Source organism: Temnothorax americanus, unplaced genomic scaffold (genome assembly GCF_048541705.1).
Source record: "Temnothorax americanus isolate GAGA-0224 unplaced genomic scaffold, ASM4854170v1 Scaffold7, whole genome shotgun sequence".
Lineage (NCBI taxonomy): Eukaryota > Metazoa > Arthropoda > Insecta > Hymenoptera > Formicidae > Temnothorax > Temnothorax americanus.
In genome coordinates this window covers 179,918-196,155 of record NW_027509792.1, presented here as the reverse complement: position 1 = coordinate 196,155, position 16,238 = coordinate 179,918, and the positions used below count along the sequence as shown (strand labels likewise).

The 16,238-nt window shown below is 41.4% G+C and overlaps 2 protein-coding genes across 7 annotated transcripts in view; both read left to right on the top strand.

Moving 5' to 3' along the window:
- The first annotated feature begins 576 nt into the window (after positions 1-576).
- Positions 577-1,435, top strand: Uqcr-q (Ubiquinol-cytochrome c reductase ubiquinone-binding protein). Of its 4 annotated transcripts, none has more exons than XM_077422028.1 (3): positions 577-735; positions 928-1,101; positions 1,198-1,435. In XM_077422028.1, exons 2-3 carry the CDS (start codon positions 948-950, stop codon positions 1,290-1,292), a joined length of 249 nt encoding a protein of 82 aa, XP_077278154.1. In that variant the 5' UTR covers positions 577-735; positions 928-947; the 3' UTR covers positions 1,293-1,435. The 4 variants fall into 4 exon arrangements, with proteins under 4 accessions (XP_077278154.1, XP_077278153.1, XP_077278156.1 ...); XM_077422027.1 differs by having other exon boundaries at positions 584-739; XM_077422030.1 differs by having other exon boundaries at positions 602-759.
- A 1,191-nt stretch (positions 1,436-2,626) lies between these two features.
- Positions 2,627-16,238, top strand: part of LOC143906146 (epidermal growth factor receptor kinase substrate 8) — a 21,314-nt gene continuing 7,702 nt past the window's right edge. For all 3 annotated transcript variants that reach the window (XM_077421983.1, XM_077421982.1, XM_077421985.1), the window contains exons 1-4: positions 2,627-2,793; positions 14,731-14,803; positions 15,224-15,459; positions 15,813-16,152. In XM_077421983.1, coding sequence (XP_077278109.1) covers positions 14,761-14,803; positions 15,224-15,459; positions 15,813-16,152 — 619 coding nt within the window. In that variant the 5' untranslated portion in view covers positions 2,627-2,793; positions 14,731-14,760. The remainder of the gene's footprint in view (positions 2,794-14,730; positions 14,804-15,223; positions 15,460-15,812; positions 16,153-16,238) is intronic.

The window sequence follows — 16,238 nt, the reverse complement described above, 5'->3', positions numbered from 1 at the left end:
CTTAAGGTTGATTTTCATGGGCAGCGAGCGGAGCAGCGGTTTTTCGGCTCACTTCCGGCGAAAATTTTTGCTGCTCGAAGTTCGGGCTTCCAAACTCCGGAGTTAACTTAAGCCCGTGTCGCGCTACGTATCGCGGACGCGGCGCGGATCGAGATTGCGGATCGCGGATCGTGATCCAGCCAATCATAGACGAGCAGCTCATCCGCGATTGGCTGACGTCCGATCCGCGATCCGTAATCCCAATCCGCGCCGTGTCTCCACGATACATAGGCTGCGGTCCACTTGACGCTACAAATGCTTCGAAGCATTCCTCTTCTCTTTTCTTTCAATAAAGAAAGAAGGAAAAGAAGAACGCTCCAAAGCATTTGTAGAGTCAAGTGGACCGCAGTCATAGTGTGATGGAGGATTCACACCGCGTCCGATGTTCGACGTAGACGATCCGACCCGACATCCAATAGGAAATTTTTGTCTCTAATAATGATTCTGTTATTGGATGTCGGATCGTCGTACGTCGAACATCGAACGCAGTGTGAATCCTCCATCGGCAGCGGTGAATTTTGGAACGCAGCCAGGGCCAGAGCGATCGGACGGCACGGGGCAGTGGCAGTTGGCGCGTCTTCGGTCTCGCGAAAGTCTGTGGAGAATCGATCGTAAAAATATCGCGGATCGCGGCACTTCCCGACTTCCAGGCACCAGGCACTTGGGCACTTCTGCCGCTACGCGTTGTCGCGAGTCGTGAGTACGGAACGCAACTGTTACGTAATTATTTCACGTTTTCGACATTGTCTTAGGTTTTACCGAAACTTTTAAAATTCAAGTTTGCGATGTTGAAAAACGTTTTTGAGAATCGTCGTTACCGCTACGCGAGAGATCGGTTATGTTTCGCTAAATATGTCACGGTCTCGTAACAACCGGCACATTTTTCAGGCTTTCACGCTTTAGTCAATATGGGGAAGCAGTTCGGAAACCTTGCCAAAATCAATGGCATCGTCTTCTTTCGACTCAGTCCGTACGAGCAGAAAGCCTTCAAAGGAATAATCTCCGAAGGTGTCCCGAATACCGTTCGTCGCATCCGAGGCAGCGTATTCCGCGTTGCTCCTTGTAAGTGTATTCAGCGCGCGGTGCGTAGTGCGTACTTAACGTTATATTTATTTCACCGCTTAACGCCTTTTAACGGGTTGATTCTCGTTGTTGCAGTCTTCATGTTTACCTATCTGCTCGTTAACTGGGCGAAAGAGAAGAACCTTGCTCTTTCCCGCAAAAATCCCAAGGACTACGAGAACGATACGTAAATATAGGTGAACGACGTTCCGGTTAACGACGCTTAGTTTTATTTTTCAAGGTGAAATGCCTTTAAATTAATCTTTTATCTTCACGCGCGAAGTAAAAGAATAAATATCGTGTAAGACGTAATAAATATATATATATATATATATGTACTAGAAATATTTTGAATTTCTCGACAAACGCTTCGCTTTCCTCTCTTATCGTGAGTTACGACGAGTATGCGCGTATACGAACGATAATTGGCACGAGTCGTATGAAATGTATCGTATATCGCGTTTAACCTTTAACAGGCAGGTTTTTTTCACGGCTTCCCATCCTCCGGAGGTTAAAAATATATATATTTATGGTCCAAAACGATGTAAAAGTCAGTTCTGTGTACAGTGAATTTACGTGCTCGTACGGTTTACAAATATTTTTCCGTCTATTATATTTTTTGTAAAAATATTAAGTCTGTAACGTTGCCAATGCCACGTAGTCGACGCGAACGATTAAACGTAGATAATTATTGTAACGAAATCAACGGTTTATTTGCGTTTTCCAAGTTATCGAGTTAATTTTTTATAAATTTTAAACGGAGACGCGTTCTTTTCCACGAGACTGACGTTCCGGTCGACCGGAATACGAACACCATTTTCCTCGAGGTGCGACGATACCCGTCTCCGATTCTCTCCGCTACTGTCCTATTTGAGAATTTGTCTCGGTCTTGTCGAATAAGATTGGACGATCGGACGAAGATTCGTCGTCGTACGACGTTCGTTAAATACGCGCGACGAGATTGAATTGACCGCCCGCGACCGCAACCCGGTCGATTAAACTTGAACGTTTTCGACGGGTGTTTCCCACCTTCCCTCGAGTCACGTTCCTTACGACGTCCCTTTGTAACGGGTGGTTCCATCGGTTCGAGATACCGATATACCGGTCTTCGTCTTTCGCGGTGCGCGTCGGGTGCAACTCGCGCCACTCGCGCGCATCGATATACGTGTAATTACGTATCTATTGTCCGAGTCCGACGATACCCAGGTAACCCAGGTGCACCTGTTGGCGTTGTTTCATTTTCGTTGAAAAAATTTGAAAGTTTGGAGAGACGGGAAGATGTTTGCAAAGATGACGAACGTGGTCTCGAATACGATCGCGCACGATCCCGAATCCCGAGGCGTCGCGGCGAAGATTGCCGATTCGAGATTCGAGTGGGCCCGAGCGCCACGTTGGTCTCGCGTCCGGTATCCGATGGCGTTGGACCAATGGCGCGTCGCGACCGTCGCGTCGCGGCGCACGGCGCACCTCGGCCAACCTCGGTACTTCGGTACCTGGGACAGGTAAGGGTAAGGACGGTGAGCGGTGCGTCGTGCGTCGCGGATCGCGACTTTACGCTCTTACGGTCGGATCAGTCGCCGGAGTATTCGCGGTCGAGCATGTTCGGGTCGTAGCTCCGCCGCTCGTTTCTCCGTCGCCGTCTCTTGGAGCGTGCGCGCGCGTGCGGTGCGTCGTGAAAAATTTGTAAATAAGGTAAGCGATCCCGTTTGTCGCGCTCGCGCGCCTCACCTCGACCGATCGACGCGAATCTCGCGTCGACGCGTCGACGGGAGAGACGATACTCCGGAAATTGTGCGAGGAAACGCGATCGCGAGGCCCGAGGCCCGAGGCCGTTGCAACGCCGAGCGCCGAGGCGACGCGCCCGGTCGCGCACACCTGTTGCCGTCCTCCGCAGCGTGCGTGGCCGCGTCAGCCAGCGTCAGCGTTGCGCGCCTGGCCAGCCTGGCAAGCCTGCGGCCTGCGTCGGCGTGCGACGAGGCGACGAGAAGACGCACGGCGGATAAAAATCGTGCCGACGAAAGGCGCTCGCGCTCCGCTCCGCTCCCGCTCCCGCTCCCGTTCCCACACCGCTGCGTACGCGCTGGACGAGCTGGATTAACTTCGACGTACCTACCACCCTCGCTCGCGTTGCATTTTAACTCCGGATCGCGTCGTCGACGCGAATCGAACGTCGCGGTGTCAGCCGGTGCCCGCGATGCACAATGGGAGGTGTACTTAAAAAAAATAAAACCAAAGAGTAAGGGAGCAAAGTTGAAACTCGTTCTCTCGGGTCGCATCTCGAGTCCGAATCGCGTCGTTCGAGTTGGCAAAGTTTGCGCTATGAGCGTCGTTAACGGGAGATGTACGAACGAAACTGGACGGTATCAATCCCCCACACCCCTCGCCCTCCTTTTGCTCGCTAGAGTGGAGCAGCGTTTTAAAATTCGCGAATCTCTCCGTCTAAGTCCAAGTTGCGTAAACGTTCCGCGAAGCTAAAAAGGCCGAGAAAATTTGCCGGCTTTAAATCACGTTTTAATTACAAGTTTTTTGAAATTTTAGTTTCAAAAACCAAAAATTTGTATCGCGTGTCTCGTATGGAAAATTAACGATTCGCCTACTGTCGTACGATCGTATGAATCATAAATGTGAATCACGGATCGCGTTTCGTTTTCTATATATCTATGTATGCGTAATATACATGCACGCATCTCTCTTCGGTCGCATACGTTTCAGAAAATAATTCGACGTATATATTTCTGTACTTACGTCGAAGATCACCCGCGACGGGTAATTTTATCTGAATAGTAAAACTGCGCAAATAATTAGATACAATTACATTTCCGGTGACGTTAAAACCAACCTGAGAATTGCCTGCGCGAGGCGCAATTAACTACGTGAGGATTCCTAATTGGACGGTACGGAGTCTTAATTGTCGGATAATTCATTGTATCTGGATTAGGTCTTGATTTCTCTCGAGTCTATCGCGCATCTTCGCTAAAATATTTAAAAAAAAATACCGTGGCACGCATTTGTACAACGGCTAAAACCATTACATTTTTATTAGTTTCTATTACCGATGGAAGCTTGACTGTAAAATCGACGAGCAAATTAATAAAGTAATATCGTTCGTTTCGCGAAATATTTATCGATACAACGGCAAGACGTTCAAAAGTTATAGTTTTCGTCGAACGTATAAATGAGACTTCCGTAAAATTATGTTTCTTCGATAGAAAGATATTCTCTCTCTCCAACCTTAAAAGTGAATCGCAAAATTCGTATTATTTTGTACGTGGCGCGAATGTGACGGGAACGTTAATGACGCGCTACCTATATTGGGCGCGCGCGACGTCGATCGCTGTAGCTTATAGCTATCGTAACGTCGATTTGCTAATTCTTATCGGGCTATCGTTATCGTAATCTGACGATTCGTCGATCGCCGACCTTTGATCGTCCTCGTTTGGTCTATCTCGCGATTGTAAAACGTGCGATCTCCATTCCCTTATCCGCGCGAACTCCGGCGTAAGCTTTTAATCAAATTCGAATCGCACTTTCGTAACTCTAATGTATCTATTATCTATGAATAACGGTTATATACAAGTAATAGCTAACTACGTGCGCAACTCCAATATTTAATTCTATATTATTCAAAATTAAACTTGAAAGTAAAGGTACATCGCACGGTGACCGTACGCGTGAATATCCCACGAAGACGAGTTACGCGTATAATTACACGTTTCTCAACACTCCTATATATTCTTTATAGTTTATAGAATAGCCTCGTTTTTGTTACGGTCCCCTTCTTTGTCTTGTTTTATTTTATTTTATTTTCGTAAAAAAAATACAGCTAATCCAAATCGCACGAAGGTGGTCGTCGCGTTCGTCAAGATTAAGAAGCGGCGGTTACGCGCCCAGCATCGCGTAAAGAGAGATCGGTAGTCCTCGCGGTATCGCGCGGTATCCGTAGCTCGGAGCCACGCGAGAATCGTAATTCGTAACGTCGCCGGCGCCTTTTCATTGAGCGGGCACAAGGAAGGCACAAGTCCAAGACGGACGTGTCTGTGTCTCGTATGCGCGGTACTAGTCTCGTAAGGCGAGAAGAGCGATAAACATCTCCGAGTTGCCCGTTGGCTCTCGGCTCCCCGCCCGTGACGTTTATACGAGCTGCATTCCTATATCGCGGCACGACTGTAGGTATTGTTCGTCTTTAATCGGTAATGGCGCGCATAATCGTTTTGCCTCGCTTATCTCCAAGACCCGAAAATGTACGTTATATTATTACGAAGATCGCGCGCGCGCGTATGATTGACAACCGACGAAGATAAATTTCAATTCGACTTCTACATTGCGGAGAAAATACGCCGCGCTGCGCCGGCCGGCGAGAATCTAGCGATCCGATCGAACTTGTTCGAGTCGTCGTCGTCGCGTCTATAGCATCCCACTGTCGAACGACACCTGTAATTCACGCCTACGAAATGCCTACGTCATCTCCCACGTAAGACTAACGATGTCGTGACACGGATACCACGCGTGGATCGCGTCTCGTCCCTTCGAATGCCGTCGATGCGGAATTTAGAATTTATCGAGTTTCTCGAAATATGACGCGTTGTCGTTCTCATGTGTATATATATGTGTGCTTTAAATAATGGATTAAGATAAATATTCCGAGCAACTCTTATTTAACTGTCCCAAATTGATATCGCTGATAAACGATCAGCGCAGAGCGCGCGTAAATCGTACGGCGATATTTGAATATCCTCTTCGACGCGAGAATCAGTAAACAGAAATTAATATAATTGTTCGTGTTTTAGTATTTTTCTGATATTGTAACGGAAAATTAGAACGAGCCAAAACCAAAACGTTCCAATCGTATTATTCTTATTGATTCAGAGCGATACTATTTCAATTAATTGTAATGCAAAGTATTTTGCAACGTTTCCATCTTGATTTTGCGTGCATTTGCCTTCAATATTGCCCCGCTTTCTCACTCTGGCATACGTATGGAAAATGTAGTTTCACGTAGCAGTAGTTTGTTGACCTCCTAGTACATCTGTGATTCCGCGGCGTGACACACATTGTGAATCTATTTATTTTGGCTTCGGGTTCATTGGTATAATTTTTCATACATTATTCGTCCGGATATATTTGTATCTTTTTTCTCTTTACGTACCGATAATAATTTCATTGTTACATACCTTATTTAAGACATTATACAAATCACTTTGCCGCAAATATGTTAGTCAATACTTGCTAGGCAGCTTTGGCGAATCGTTTCGCCAAAGCGCAAATTGCCGATATCGATATCGATATTTCCATTTTTATTACACCTGTTAGAATAGCGACTGACGTATAGTTGAGTCAATTCAATTTTTCGCAACGTTGAAACCTTTAACAATAAGTATATGCATTTGGTATCGTCGGCGCAGTGCATTCCTCGTGAAATTGTTCGCGAAATCGTAAACGTAAAGTTTTTACGTTTCTGTAGACGTCAAATTGCACTGTGAGAGAATGAGAGAGACGGGTATCGCAGGTGCGAGTTATATCACGCCTGCCATTGGTGAAATCGCCTTAAATGCATTTTTTATAATCTCTGGTTCCTTTCTTCGCATCTCTTTTTCCACCTGCGGGCTCCGTTATTTGGAAAACGTCGTTACGCGCGCTCGGCATACGGGCATCGCATTCCATACGAATGTTTTTCCGAAAGATCGTTTATACGCGTGCGAACGAGTCCTTTTGATGTTGACGCGACGAGAGACTCTCCTCGCGCGATCGCGCCGCGATTAGACGCGTACATAACTTACTACCTACCTACGTTCGAGCACTTCGAGCGAAAGGTAATTCTCTATCGTCTGCGAATTCTGACAGCCTTGACAAAATCGTGATTCCGAAATGCTGAAAATCTGTACAATTATCAGAGCGTAATACGCGTGTAAAAATCAATACGCGTATCTTCTCTGATTATATCGATGTACAATTTGTAAATTATTAGATACTAATTGTTAATCCACGCGAGATGAACAACATGTTACATGTTAACATTATTATATCTTACGCACTGTGATTTAGACATTAATCACATTATTTTCTTATAGCTAGTGCTCTTAATAATTATAGAACATTTGACATTTGACACGGTTATTTACTCCGATGGGTAAAATTATTAGAATCGCGGTTATATACTTAGAATCGGTCGATCGCGCCAACAAGTACAAGATTTCTACTACAAGTTCGTCAAACTTCAGCTCGCACCTTTATGCGATTAAATACGATGAGAGAATTAGCGTAAAGTATATACAATGCAATTAAAATTAATATTCTTTCGATCTCGGGGTGTAATTATCTCGAGTGATCTCTCGAATCGATGGAATTAAACGTATAATACCGTGTCGTATACGAATTAGATTCATTCGATAAACAGATGATCGAGCGCAAAAATGAAATTGATCCTTAGCGATTAATCTAATCAACGAACCGAACGGTCGAGTGAAAAGTTGATTCGCGCCGCGCGCGATTCGGTCCATTCACTACAAAACTCGTTCGCGACGAGACGCGAACAGATCGCCGTTGGTATGCGCGAGGTGCATTGGTAACTTTCTTTCTACTTTTCCATCGCTCGTATAGACGTTCACGTCCGCAATGTACTTTATTAGATATTTATTATTTACTTTCAACGTGTCTTACCGGCACCGCCACGCCGCGCCGGCGCGGCGTGCTGATCTTACGGATGTAATGTATGAGAGTGGAACGACTAAAGAGTTTCATTTAGTACCTTGTGGAAATATCGTTTACGCAAGTTTATTTTCCCACCAGGTCGACGTGCCTTTATCAAAATATTTCTTTTTTTTTCTAAGAAAGACAGTACCTCAAGTATCTGTTACCTGTTCCTAGAACATTAAGCACGAGTTTAAACAAACAAATGTAAATAAGCGATAATCGATTGTAACTGGAAAATATTGGCGTTATATCGAATTGTTTCTGTAAGTTATTGTAATTGATTGCGTATATGACTTATTACCATCACTGAAAATTTTTCGAACGTTTTCTACGATTTGCACGTGCATCCCACATGCGTCTCATATACATATATATATAAAGTTAATATCTTGACAAACATTATTAAGTAATAATTGCGAAACGTTCAGGGAGGATGGCATAATATTCGCATACGATTGCTTTGTATTTGTACCGTAATATAATCGCGATATTAACATTCTATAAAATGATTATATAGAAATTGTGTTAAAAAAATGATAAAATTGTACGTGTATTTAGAAAAGTTTACGAATTGTTGCGTATAACGAAATGCAATTTCAATAATGACGATACATATAAGAATCGTATAAATATTCATCAACGGTATATCCAACGTTGACCGAATGCTATACGGTAACACGACGCGATATTCGCGTCGCGTCAACGGTTACGTGCAGCTACCAGCTACGCGTAGCCGTGTACCGATGCCGATGCCTATGCCTTTTCCACGTTTTCTGCGATTTGCATACACGCCTGTGCCTACTGGCCTGTAAAATCGCCGCGCGGCTGTGTGTGTGTGCTCCAATAATATATTAAAAAAATAAAAATGACTAAAACGCGCGATAATATCACTCGGTCGCGGCACGCGAGCTCCGATCACGCATAAACGAAATCGCTGGATAAATGTAAAGGAGAGGATCGGTATACGTGTGCGGACCTAAAGATGTTATGCCGTTATAATTGTGACGAGTTGAAAGTGAACCTTACGCCGATAATTTTTGCATATTTATTAACCGACTGTCAATATGTATATATTATAATAATTATTGTAATTAAGTATAGCATATTAGAATATTACATATATAGACAATATTATACATATTACATGGCGCGTGAAAACGTTTGTGCGATATGTCAAAAGAGTTTAAGAATTAATTCTCCAATATTTTCGTTTCGTGCCAATTTTAATTCGCCGTTAATTTATCGAAGAAACGCATAGAGAGACGAGAAAAGAGCGCGCGTGATAGAGACGGCGAATCATAATCGCGAGACATTCTTCTGGATTACGTTTTCTCGAGCGCGCGATGCAACATGCGACCCGCGCACGTGCATGGTGCATCCAGACATAATTGCGGCTCGTGCTGCATTCCCGAGGTGCATTGCCGATTCTTGAGGTGCGCCGTGACTTCGAGAAACCTCAGTTCCATAAAAGAGCGGCGGCATATGCGAGGTAACGTCTTCGGCACGATCAATTTGTCTATACGTCACGGGAATATTACACCGGAGAGAAGCGGAAGGATATAAAATAAAATAAAAATTCGCTTTTCTTTGGATTTTGAAAGAAAAGAACAGAATTAACAAATAAATGATAATATAAAAATTATTTGGACTCTTTAGAATCGAACTTATTCTTCAACTTACACACTTACGGAATTGGAACTTGGAGTTTAATTCATTGCAATTATAATGATGTTTGGACTTATTTTTTTCCTGTTTCTCACAATCACATACGTAACTGCTCGTTATACCTAATATAGACGGACCATTAAATAAAAATGGAATGACGTAACGGAGAAAGGGCTGAGGATGCAAACGGTGCGTTTTTCCGAGATTAGTCGTGTCGTCGTTTAATTTAAAGGCTCTTGACACAACGTATCGCGTCGAGCACGAATATGCCGCGGAAAAAATGAAATTTATACCTTCGTTAACGGAACGTTCGTATATGTGGATCGTAAAATGTGCATCATCTCGATTTATCATCGCGCTCGCGCTCGCGCACACGAGCAACAAAATACTTGCTCGCATTCCCTTCCGTCGCCAGTGCGTGGAACATCTCGACCATGTCCAAGGTTGTTAACCCATTGGCATAGGCGAAAATTACGTTTAGAGTTTTCCACTTTGTACGTAAAAAGAGTTCGTACGGTTTGTAAGGAGTAAAAATAGAACATTGCCAAAACTCTTACGAGTTATCGAGATATTTTATTTTCCACGATACATCAATATATATCGAACAAGTAAAATTCACGTTCTTTATTTTTCGAGATTTGTAATTAAAGCGAAAAAAACTGTCACATATGCGCATAAAAAATTGCAGAAATCAAAGGAATGTAATAAAAAAAGCGAGCGAGCGAGAAAGAAAGAGAGAGAGAGAGGGAGAGGTGCGGTAAAAAATCTTGATTTGCATAAAATCAATTTGTATATTTGTATATTTGTCCGCTCCTACGATACGATTGGACGCAAAATTTAGTGGTTCCAAGGTTAAACCGTTCGTAGGTGTCAAGTACATTCAAGGTAGCGATCCACGATACGACGCATTCCACGATTAAATTTTTCTGCGCGAGATGTGTCCGCATCCATAAATAAATTTGTCGCGAAGTACGTTTACGCATATGTACTACATATTCATAATATACTTATACTCTTTATTCTTTTTCCACACTTTTTTTGGACGTCTAGGTGCATCTCTTCGGTGACGTAAAAAAAATTGTATTCTCAATGAGAACTCGGATGTTGTAATATCCTTTTCGTATGCTAACATTCCGCGCCGATACAAAATTTGCATAATCCAATCTTTACAAAGTTTTACAAAGTTTTACGAAGTGATATCTCAGAGATACTTGGATACGCGCATATTCTTCCACACGAATTTTATGTTCATTTCTCGAGATTACATTTGCATAGCCGATTCGCGTTCATTTCTCGAGATTGGAAGAAGAATTATTAAATCTCCAACTCTCGTTAGAACAATAAATTGCGTTCCTATTTATATATAAAGTTAAAAAAAATATCCAATGTATACAATTAATTTTGATTCTAATAACTCGTTAGTTTTTGTTGACGTCATTCTGTACATCTGATATATCGTTGATTCCGTGAATAGGGATTCTCGGTTACATGTTAAAATCTAGAATTCAGAGCGTTGATGAGGAATTCCTGGTATGCAGGATCGAAACGCATTGGTAACTTGGGTCTCGCGGAGAGGCATACACACCGAAGCCCACTCACCTTCTTTCCTTTTCCCTTCCCTTTTTGCCGTGACTGCTGTGAGTTAGGCCTCCGTCGAGATCCTTAGGCCAGCATTAGAACCGCGTTGCGAACAGGAATTCTTTCACGTCGAGTCGTAGCTACCTACAGTCTGCAGACTCTACAGTGCGTGAGAACCTCGCCGGCAAAATAGTTATATTTAGTATCTCATACGATATCCGTATAATTTTATTTCCTCATTTTTACAATTCCCGTTCCGCTAGATTGCTAGATTAATATTATTTCTTTTTTTAATTTAAACTTATACTAGAAACAAGGAAATAAACTTGAAAAATATATGACTAAATATATAAAAAATAATAAAATGTGTATGTATGTACAGATACATGAACGTGACAGAATTGATAAAGCCGTAATGATTTTAGGCTTTAAAATAACTCTATGCTTATAAAATATAGCATATAGAGTTTTAGCCTGAAGAAAAATGACGTAAAGAAAATCTTATAGCGATAAGCTGAAAATTAAAAAGGTTAAAATAGATGGATATTTTATTAAACTTTCTCGCTAAGAATAAGTCGGCCGTCGATTGACCAAAGAATCTATGGAAAGGAAGTGCAATGGTATATAATACACAAAATTTGAGACTCTATATACAATTATTATTATAACTCGTCAAGCAGGACTTTGCGCGACTTTTTTCTCAATAGTGCGGTAACTGCAGTCAGGATAGTAGTGTAATTAAAAAAAATACAATAATCCTTTTTGTTACATGCAAATATACAAGTTGCATTCCCAACGATGCGATATGACGATTCCAAACGTCAATTTTTCTCGGATCACGTATCGCAATAGTATCAATCGATCGACTTGACGCGTGATAATTTTGTGATCCAAATTCGCTAGCACATAAAATTATACGTATTTGTAATGAAACGACAGCCTGGACCGCGGATGCCAGTAAAAGAGGCAACCATATTTCTCTCTCTCTCTCTCTCTCTCTCTCTCTCTCTTGCCCTCTCCTTCCCTCATTAGAACGTATGAAGTGTTGCATAAAATATTATTGTGATAATTTATCTGATATTATTCCACTCGCCGGATATTAAATCGAACAATGTATAAAATAATCATGAATCGTTCCGATATTCAAAATACTCGAAATAATCGAAACGTGTAAGCGCTCTGATAAGCGCTCCGATTGTTAATTTATATCTTTCATCCTGTGATTGTTCATTACTTTACATAGCGATTTGTTATTTATGTAAGAAATGTTTAATAATTTTTAACATACTGTAAGCATTTTTTAATTACGTCACATAGTTGCGCGAGTTATTTGACGTAAAGAATAGTCTAGCCCATATTAACAGCGCTACTTACTTGTCATTGTGCGAAATGACAACCGATCGACGTGCCTGTCATATTACAATGCTTTCTTTCCGTTCTCACGGTATCCAATCCCGTCGTGAATTGCAAAATTGCTTCCGAACAACCTGTCGACGTCGGTGAAAGCGAATCAAAATTATTTATCGTTTAACAAGCATCTCCTTATTACTCATTTTTACGTGCCGACGAATAGATTTACGTTTAGCGGCCGACTTAGCTGCCGAATCATTAAAGAATCGCGAGTGAAAATTTCGAAGCGAAACGCCTGACCGCTCGCGCTCGCGCGATTATAGAGGCGCTTGTTTGCACTTTCGAAACTATAAACGGGCGCAGTCAACTAAACAATTAAACCACAATTTAATGACTCGAAGAATGCTTGTCCCAATAGAGACGAAGATCCATACAAGTAGATGAAGAGAAACTTGAAGAAAAATTTCTGCAGATTTCTCGCTGTTCCTAAAATATTACCGTTCACATATTCACGTAACACGCACGTTGTGTGGGGGAGAGAGAGAGAGAGAGAGGGTAGTCATAATTTTTTATTATAAATCACAATTTTTTATATATAAATCACAATTACTTTTATTTTATTTTAATTGTGATTAGTTTATCATATTTGTATAGATATACCAATGTCGTAAGTTATTTTTCGGAAAACTTGCAAAGTTTTATAAGCATCTTTGATGGAGATTTCTTTGCGTATAAACTGAATTGCATAATATCGCAGGAAACGCATAACTTTTTTTTCACCAACGAGATATTACATTCACGTGAACTCGTTAATGTATAGTTACGCAAATGCGATTGACAACTCGCAGTTGCCGAAGGTATTTACGGGACTCATTGAGCAAGTATTTACACTCTACGTAATATCACAAGACTCGTCCAGTATTAAAGAAAATTAACAGAATACTTGTAAAAATCTTGATTTAACACGATGCGATAACAAAATACACATATTTACTTGACGTAAACTTTTATTATAATATGTATGTATATACGTCAAAATCACTAATTTTGAATTTATACATATTACATTCTTCTTTTTTTTTAATTATTCGAATATTTTTCAAGTAGTTGCGCGTTTGCATGTGCGGTTAACTCTATCAGAGGAGAATATTATGGAGGACGTTCTCTAGGAACAAATTCAGATATTCACATTCTTCGCACATAGCTATGCAAAAACGAATTGTCGTCTCAGTTTCTCTTAATTCTATCGGGAATGATCCATCGACGAGCGTGTAGATTTTATGACGCATCAATTTACACGCGATGATAAATATTATACGACAACCATTTCACAGTTCCGAAATTACTTACGCGATATACAAAATTTCAACAAAATATTCTGCTTTATAAACAAATTACATTCGCATGAATTATATATTTTTATTTTAATTAATTTTTTCATAAATAGTTTGCATTCATAAATACTCGTACAAAAAATAATACATATATATATATACAATATAATATTTGATATATATAAAATATTTGAAATAATGAGTAAGCTATCTAGAAATTATACTTTAACTGCGACAATTAAAGCATTTCATATCTATAGATTATTTAATTTTAATAAAAAGAGATAACATATTGATATATTACGTAAAATATTACATTAAAGGATATGATATTTAGGAAATTTCAAGGCACGTTAATCGTGCATAAAGATTGCGGTTAATGCAACTACGAAACAGGTATAGAAGGAAGTGAAAAGTGGACGAGACTGCTCTCGCGCCAATCAAACGGCAGTAGAGTGTCCGAACGAGTAGCGAACACGATTAGCTCCATGATTTCACCTTCGAAAATGAAGTTTAGTAAACTGGGAGTAGAAGAAGAAGAAGGAAGATGAGAAATTCCAGACATGTCTGGCAAACGAATTAAACTCATTGGAATTTCACTTTAGCGAGGGGCAAAGGGGCTGCTGCTTTCTGCTGACTTTCTTGAGCGCCAAGTATGGCACTGCTGACCCGATAGCCGGATATACGACCGCGGCGACGTGCGACGTGCGACGTGCGAGTATCGACGTTGGTCGTTGCTGTCATTAAGTTATCGAACTCGGATACTCTGCGCCTGGCAACATAACGATATCTTTACGACTACACCGAACTGCACCGATCTGAAATGAAAAGACGGCCGGCGAAGTCGGACGCGCATAAATTAACCGGAGCCTTGCGAACGCGAACTCTGAAGGCCAATTAAGATTTTCGTATACGTTCTTACTCGCCCGTGACGAATTATTGCCTGACACATAATTCAAAGCCTCTTTTAGCGATACGTTTCATAATGGGAACTTTGGCTCCTCTGTTTCAGTTATAACCAGCGCGGCACATCCTGGTTACCATGCCGTACTACAACAGTGGTCACAGCCCCGCTTATAACAAAGGTGAGCAACCTGCTCATTTAGATTATACCGTGGAACTAACAAGTTAATTACATTTCGAAATAAATTATCATTCGCTAATGTACCGTTTGTCTGGCAATTAAACCTGATTATCGCGAATCTTTTGGAGAAAATTAAGACGAAATGCCATATGTAAACTCCAACACAAAATTGAATAGAATAACAAATTTAAAATATCAATAGCAATGCATTGTTTTAGATATAAAAGAATGAGAAAAAATATTCTGCAAAAAAAGAATTAATTTTATTATGACATGCGCAAATTAATATTGATAAAAAAAATCGAAAGAAAATTCAAGTAGCACTTTGTATTATCTTAGGATAAATAACAAAGAAATGAGGAATATCGAAAGAAGAATTGTATATGGATTAATTATTATAAAGGCACGTCTCACATTTCAGATGGCGGCTCCAGTGGACCGTCGAGCACTTCTGGCGGTCGCGCCAGCAGCTCGGAGCCGACGTATATGATGGAGCACTTGGCCACGTTCACCGTCACGAAGGAAACCGGTATTGTTTATCCGGCGGATGGTATGCGCCGCCTTCTACAACTGGAAAAAAGCAATGGCATTTGGAGTCAAAAAATGCAGCTCCGTCTCGAGCGAAACTGGGTCCTTATCATGGACAACGAAACAGGGGTAATTTTTCTCTTTTACGCCGTACAGATTCTACCGCCGCGCCGCGTAAATACACAGGCGTCCGGAAAACGGGTCCGTGTTTGCGGAACTTAACGATGCTTTTAATTAAATCCATATATTTTGTCACGTCTTCGATCCTCGATATAAAGAACTGTTACAATCTTCGAGGCCATAATAAAGTGATATCGTAAGTCGTAAACGAAATTAATTGATTGAGAATTACCTATGTAACTTATATCAACGTGTATCAACTTGAGAAAGTATAGATTGTTCGCAAAATTACTGCGTGTACAAACTACAATCGACGGTTCTAATTCACCTAAGTTAACGTAATATACGATTGATAATTTTAGGCCATTATGGAGCGATTTCCGGCTTCCTTGATACAAGAACCGACGGCATTTACGTCGAGAGATCCCATGGAGATGTACAACAACATTTTAGTGTTTACGGTAGCTGACGATAGTGGTTCTGGCCAGCGAGCGGAAATGCACATATTCCAATGTCAGAGTGTTTCGGCGCAGGACCTCGTCGAGGACCTGAAGATGCTGCAAATGGGAAAACTGGTCACGGGTGGCTCGCCCCGAGGCCCTAGAGGACATATTCCACCACCACCTGCCTTACCGCCTCCGGAACCACCCTTGAACGGCGTTAATGTCAGGGAGCAGGTGTCTGCTTTCAACGCGGCGAATGGTGAGTGTGCAATTATGTAAAAAAATTGTGTTATATTGTCTATCATTGAAATCAATGTTTAAATAAATTTTTACCATTAATTTGAA